This window comes from Sinocyclocheilus rhinocerous, unplaced genomic scaffold, assembly GCF_001515625.1.
Source record: "Sinocyclocheilus rhinocerous isolate Xijiao unplaced genomic scaffold, SAMN03320098_v1.1 scaffold1496, whole genome shotgun sequence".
In the NCBI taxonomy this organism is placed as follows: Eukaryota; Metazoa; Chordata; class Actinopteri; order Cypriniformes; family Cyprinidae; genus Sinocyclocheilus; species Sinocyclocheilus rhinocerous.
This window is the reverse complement of record NW_015644664.1, coordinates 675,615-682,786: the sequence shown is the minus strand read 5'-3', so window position 1 is coordinate 682,786 and position 7,172 is coordinate 675,615. Positions and strand designations below refer to the sequence as shown.

Sequence of the window (7,172 nt, the reverse complement as noted above, 5' to 3'; positions counted from 1 at the left end):
TTTATTTTGCTTGGTTTGTTCTCTATGTATGTCATATTTTCTTTTAATCTTGCTCTTCTGTAAAACACTTTGGTCAGCCTAGTGGCTGTTGTAAATGTGCTATAGAAATAAAATGAAACTTGAACTTGAACTTGTACTAATTTAAACAAGACCTGTTGTGCTGCTTAATTATATATATATATATATATATATATATATATATATAAAAACGTACTACCAAATTAAAATTAAGTATTGTTAACAAATTGTTTAGCAAACACCTAACATTACCAAATAATACTATTTAGTAATAACTGTTAGTTATTGTCTGTTAATGCATTAACTATCATTAACTAATGGGGCCTTATTATAAAGTGTCACCAATATTAGTGTTTTTTATCATTTTTGGTTGAACAACAGATACGTTGTTTTTAACCTGATCAAGTCACATGTATCAGCATATTCAGTAGTTTTGGAAAGAAATAAAAAGGTACCAAAAACACCATAAAATAAGTTAAACTCCAATTTCCCTTTTCCCCTTTGTGCAATTTTTTCCTTTTCACATTACAATACAAACGCAGAACAAAACTGAACTCGAAATCGAGACGCGTAATAGCACTAGATTATTAAATCTCACGGAAAAACTTCCCTGTTGTCTGACGGACGATTCCCAAAGCTAAGCAGCGTGTTTAGTCTTCCTCAGGGAGAGTGATTCACTGAAAGCTAAACGCTGGAGAAATGACATGATTCAGAGCGAACACAAGCGTCCATTCTAACCAGACTGACAAACTAGCCAACGGACCAAAACAAATGCAACATCAGACGTGTTATTTTAGCATCGGGGTGAATCAAACCTGACGTTCCAGCAGTTTTAGGCTTGTTTGAGCGGTTCGAGGAGGCAGTGAAGGGCTCAGGAGGTCAGTTTGGAGTAGCTGGGAGGCGAGAAGCGCCGGCGCAGGTATTTGAGGATGTAGAGCGGCAGACAGCTGACCAGAGTGATGGCCGTCACCTTCCACACAAACGACAGGGTGGCGATGAAATACACATCTGTCAGGGACACAAATCAAAATGCTGTTAGTGTGCGGCTCCTCTGGGATGTTGTTGAGCATCTGCTCATGTTGCTCTCAATCGCACGTACTCTACACAAAACTGGCAAGAGTTTCTTGATCTGGCAAGCGCTAATCTGATTGGCTGGCTTTACGCAATTTCCGGGAATTAGAGAGGAGACTTTGATTAGCCATGTTTAGAAGATTTGGAACAGTTTGGAGTATTTGGAAAAGTTTGGAAGATTAGTGGCATCAAATCTTTTAAAGATATTATTATTTTAAAAAGTATTATTTAGTTTAACTAATTGACATTTTGTGGCTGTATATCTCACAATTGTGACAATTTCTTATCCTTATCTCAAAATAGAATTTGCAAAATTGACATACATTTTCACCAATTTGTTATGTATTTATTTATTTGGAGCGAAGCTGCTGTGCATCAATTAAAAAAAACAAAACAAAAAACAAAACAAAAAAACAAAACAAGATTGTGGTATCAAGTATTTCAGACCAGGGCTATTATAGTGAACTAAAACTAAAACTATTTAACTTAACTAAACAAAAATTTTACTTAACTTATTTCAGCTAGTTGCCAAAGCAACTATTCTAATTTTTATGTAGTTTAAGTTGATAAAATAACTACAACTGAAATGAATAAAATTATAATAAAAACAATAAAAACTATACAGACATATAAAAAAATAAAATAATTAAAAACAAAATTACTAAAACTTAAAATATAAAATATACAAAAAACAATATTTTCCTTTCTACATGGGAGTTGTGCAAATGGCAGCATAATTTATACATTTAATTATACTTGTTAGTGTACAATTATTTTCAGTTAAACTCAAGCAAAAGAAAGGTATAAACATTTTTAAATGTCTTTTTAACATTTCTACACAAATTTTTGTGTGGGTAAGATGTTTTAATGTTTTTTGAAAAGTCTGTTATTGTTCGTCAAGGCTGCAATTATTTGATCAAAAATACAGTAAAAACAGTGAAATATTATTACAATTTAAAACTGTTTTCTATTGTAATATACTGTAAAATGTAATTTATTCCTGTGATCAAAGCTGAATTTTCAGCATCATTATTCCAGTCTTCAGTGTCACATGATCCTTCAGAAATCATTCTAATATACCGATTTGCTGCTCAAGAAACACTTATTATTGTAATCAATGTTGATTTTGCCAGTGGCATTTGTGATATTGATCAAGTCTGGTCTGTTTCATGTTTCATGTTTCATGTCTAAGTCGCGCACTCACGTAATAGTTTCCCATCAAGGCTTTTGTTCTATTCTTGTTCACGAAATGTAAAACCCTGCTGAATAAGCCTTTGGCTCTTTTTTAAACTTTTATTCCCAGAAATGTAGGGAACGACTCCAAGCCAGCGCTTGTGAAACGCTCTCAGACCACAGTCAGGTCAGACTGGGATCAGACGTGTTGTGCGATTGCAGGAAAGCGGTGTTTGTTTAGTGTGGTCAGGTGCCACACACCGCTGGATGCCTCATCAACACTACTGAAAGAACACTTGTTCTCGCGCTGTGAACGTGAGCCTGAGACGGACACAAGTCATCTCCACCATCATGGATCCATCATCTTCTCTGCACCAGATCCAAGAATGAATTCTCCAAGTGACGTTGGTGGGCAAAAGGAAACCGGTTGGGTTACCATTGCCAACGGAATTTAAGTTTTTTTGATAAAAGCATCTACTAAATGACTCAATGCAGTGTCTCCACACCTTTCTACCAATTCATTTCCATGATGCTTCTATTATTATTATTATTATTATTATTTTTATTTTTTTGGATAAGGATTAGGCTGGATAAGGATTTTGTAAATATAGTAAAATATAATTAAAAAAATTCTAAAATGAATATAAAAATATATTTTAATAAAATTTAAAATTCATTTAAAAATTTAAAATTCATTATTTTATATAAAGTGCTGCCACAAAAAAAGATTTTTTTTCTAAAACAACTTAAATTTTTACAAATAAATACTACCAATAAAACTAGAAAACTGTTAAAATATATATATTAAAAAAACATTATTATATTATTATTTTTTTTATTTTAATTTAAATTAATTTATATTTAAAAATGTACATTTTTATATGCATTATTTTATTTTAAAAAGTGCTAAAGCAATTGATAAAATATTAAAATTAAGATTTTATTTTATAATAAATAGTTTTCACATTTCCAATGTGTATCAAAAAGTGCACTCTCAAAAAACTTCTGGTACTAAATATTTTTGAGCTGAGTGTAAAAACCAAAAAACAAACAAACAAAAACCCCAAACAAAATTGTATTGCTAAAACAATTAAGCAGATCAATTTATATTATATAATACCAATAACCAACTAAATAAAATAAATAACCTATTCAAATAACCAATTATAATATTATTTTGCATACTGCTCTATTTTATTTATTTTAAAGTTACTTAAAAAAATACAATTTCATACTCACTATTTTAGTGACTACTAAGTGCTAAAAACAATAGTAGATAATTTTACGCTAAATACTACAAATTAAACTATATTAAACTAAAACAATTTAAATAACCAATTATTATAATATTATTCTGAATATCACTATTAAAACTAAGCCACAAGGTTGTCTCAGCAGGGATGTGGGAACTTTTTTTTTTTTTAACCAGTTCATTCAAAGGAATCATCGAAATGAACTGATTCAATTTACTGATTCATTTATTAACACAGTGCATGTTTGAGTATCACCTCAGTTTGTTCGGCTGTAAACAAATGTGACAAAAACAGTGATGCTTGTTGAAACAAGCAGCAGCTTGTTAGTAGAGAAACTGCTCTATTATGAAAACTGCTGAAATTAAACTACAATAATGTAAATATGTGAATCCTCGATTGCTTTTCCTTGTAAGAAAGTGTGCACTCTTGAAATGGAGAAGCGCTCTGATAAACACAGAGACCTTGGCCAGAGTAGCATCAGCGCAGCAGGAAATGAGAGCAGGCTTGTGGTATTTCCCTCTGTAGCGCCGTGGGCCGCTCTCGGCTGCAAGCACAGCGGACGGGACAGAGGCAGCTGGAATGCGGACTCTGCGAGTCCCGCAACTTTTAGAGATTCACACCGAACTCTCTCTGAGGAACACAGGATTGGTTGTGTGGAATGTGGCCACATTCTTTACCTGCACGTCCGAAATTCTGACGTCAAGATCGTTCAATAACAACAGGATTTAATGACGATAATAGGTTATAAAGCAGTAGCAAAAACCTTGAGCAGAAAGCACAGATGAAATATATAATGCCACTAAAACGACAAGAAGAGGACACGAACGAGAAAAAAAAATTAATCACACCACAAGACCATTTCAGTAATGTGCAAAAAAAACTATACTTCCCTAGTTGACTGATTACATTAATAACTGCAAACTTTTTTTATTACAAGTTTTCTGAATTGTGACCCTGGACCACAAAACCAGTCATGAGGGTCAATTTTTCAAAATTGAGATTTCTACATCATCTGAAAGCTGAATAAATAAGCTTTCCATTGATGTATGGTTTGTTAGGACAATATTTGGCCGAGATACAACTATTTGAAAATCTGGAATCTGAGGGTGCAAAAAAATCTAAATATTGAGAAAATCACCTTTAAAGTTGTCCAAATGAAGGTCTTAGCAATGCATATTACTAATCAAAAATTAAGTTTTAATATATTTACAGTAGGAAATTTACAAAATACCTTCATGGAACATGATCTTTACTTAATATCCTAATGATTTTTGGCATAAAAGAAAAATCGATAATTTTGACCCATACAATGTATTTTTGGCGATTGCTTCAAATATACCTGTGCTACTTAAGACTGGTTTTGTGGTCCAGGGTCACAATTATGTTTAAATGAAACATTATCTAATTAAATTTGCGCTAATTTGCATACATTTCTAGAACAGAAATCTGAACAAAATCAGGTTGAAAATTCCGGTTTCATTTTGTTTTTAGGCGAATGATATATAAACAAACACTTCTGTAAAAAAAAAAGAAACTTCATAATATAGAGAAAAAAAAACTTCTGGGATTAAATATTTGTATTTAGCATTAAGCCTTGTACACACCGGGACGATTATCGCGCGCGCTTATCGCCAACATTTTTCGACACGTCTTTTGTGTTCATACTCAAGCGATTTTCGCTGGCAATGAGCCGAGTGAATGTGCAAATTCACTCCCTGACATTAGATGGCGCTTAATGAAAAACAGAAATACCCCGGTACACATCGAATCCTATTTGATCTGCAATTTTTTAACGCGGCGCGTCAAACCAAAAAAACGAGCCCGAGGCGTTATATATATTTTTTAATTTCTTACATTTTTACAAACAAATACTACCAATAAAACTAGTAAACTGCTACATTATTTAAATAATCATTATTAGAATATTATTTTGCATATTGCTATATTTTATTTCAAATATATTTAAAAATGCACATTTTTATATGCATTATTTTCTAAAAAAAGTGCTAAAACAATTGATAAAATATAATTAAGATTGAATACATTTTATTTTAAGACAAATATTTTTCTAATAGTTTACATTCATCACATTTTTAGCATAAAATTTATTATTTTAGAAAAAAAAAGGGAACTTCTGTGACTAAATATTTTTGAGCTGTAACAAAAAAAAAACAAAAAAAAACCTACCAACCAAACAAAACAATTTTATTGTTGTCTATAACAATTAAGATAAATTAAATCTAAAACAAATTAATTTCAATACAAAAGAAAAAATCAATGAATCTGGGAGCCGTGTGTGTATAATGCAGACTCACCGATGAACTCGTGTAAGAAGACGAGGGATGCGATGTAGCAGGCCAGACTGAGGAGTTCAGCTACGATCATCAGCCAGTGCCACGTCTGCACGGTCAGCGCCACCATCAGCAGCTCTGTCAGGATCAGAGACGTGAACGAGATCGCCACGATGTGCACAAACTCCGACTCGAACAGCAGCAGAGCCCCGTACATGATGATGCTACCTGAAGAGACGTCACAACACACAGATATTAAAGATGATGAAGAGACCTGTAGCAGTGTGCTGTCATGCCATAAAACCGATATCATTACTAGTGCTGTCAAACGATTAATCGCATACAAAATACAAGTTTTTGTTTGTGTTCTGTGTAAAGAGGTAAATCCGGCCCTGCACAAGTAACTTCCACTTATTTTAAAGATACACCTTCACTTATTCTCAAGTTTTACCACTGCCTGTCTAAGTTTGACATTACAGATTAATTTCAAGGAGACAGATAAAACACAGTAAAAAAAAAATTCAAAATAAAAGTTTTTGTTTGCGTAATGTATGTGTGTATTTAATATGTATATATAAATACACACACATACAGTATATATTTTGAAAATATTTACATGTGTTTACATGTCCATATTTACATTATAAATAAATATATTTCATATATAAAAATAAAATTTTTCTGAAATATATACATGCATGTGTGTGTATTTATATATACATAATAAATATACACAGCACACATACATATATTATGTAAACAAAAACTTGTATTTTGGATGCGATTAATCGTTTGACAGCACTAATCATTAAGTTTTGACAATCATATTTGATAAAAATATTTTTTTTCCCTCCCATTTTTTATGTATTACTTTATATATAAAAAAGCTCTAATAAAGACGAACTTCTGGGACTAAATATTTTTGAGATGAACAAAAAAAAAAATATTGTCTACACAACTAAACAAGTGGGCAGATCAATTTACACTAAACACTACTACTTTACTAAAACTAGAAAACTGTTAAACAATTTAAATAATAAATTACAAAAATATTATTTTGTATATAATTGTATCTTATTTTAAAAATAAAATAAATACAACATATATTTTTAATTATTTACAAATTTACATATTTACATTACATTACAAGTTTAACGTCAAAGACGTTAAGATGTCCGCATCAAAAGAAATTTACAAAAGTGATTTTATGTCCATAGAAAGCACATTAAATGTAAGTAGTGTCTATTTTTAAGGTTTCAAATAAGTTTTTGGAGAATAAAATGTTAAAATTTGGTTGAAATAATTCATTGTCATTCAATGTAACACAATATTTATGTAAAAATTCAAACAACATGCTTATTCTGAC

The 7,172-nt window shown here is 31.3% G+C and overlaps 1 protein-coding gene across 1 annotated transcript in view; it reads right to left on the bottom strand.

Moving 5' to 3' along the window:
• Positions 1-341: 341 nt before the first annotated feature.
• Positions 342-7,172, bottom strand: part of atp9a (ATPase phospholipid transporting 9A) — a 54,279-nt gene continuing 47,448 nt past the window's right edge. The window contains exons 27-28 of the mRNA XM_016576613.1: positions 5,831-6,034; positions 342-1,026 (exon numbers count right to left, since the gene is read on the bottom strand). Of these exons, the coding sequence (XP_016432099.1) occupies positions 890-1,026; positions 5,831-6,034 (341 nt within the window). The 3' untranslated portion in view covers positions 342-889. The remainder of the gene's footprint in view (positions 1,027-5,830; positions 6,035-7,172) is intronic.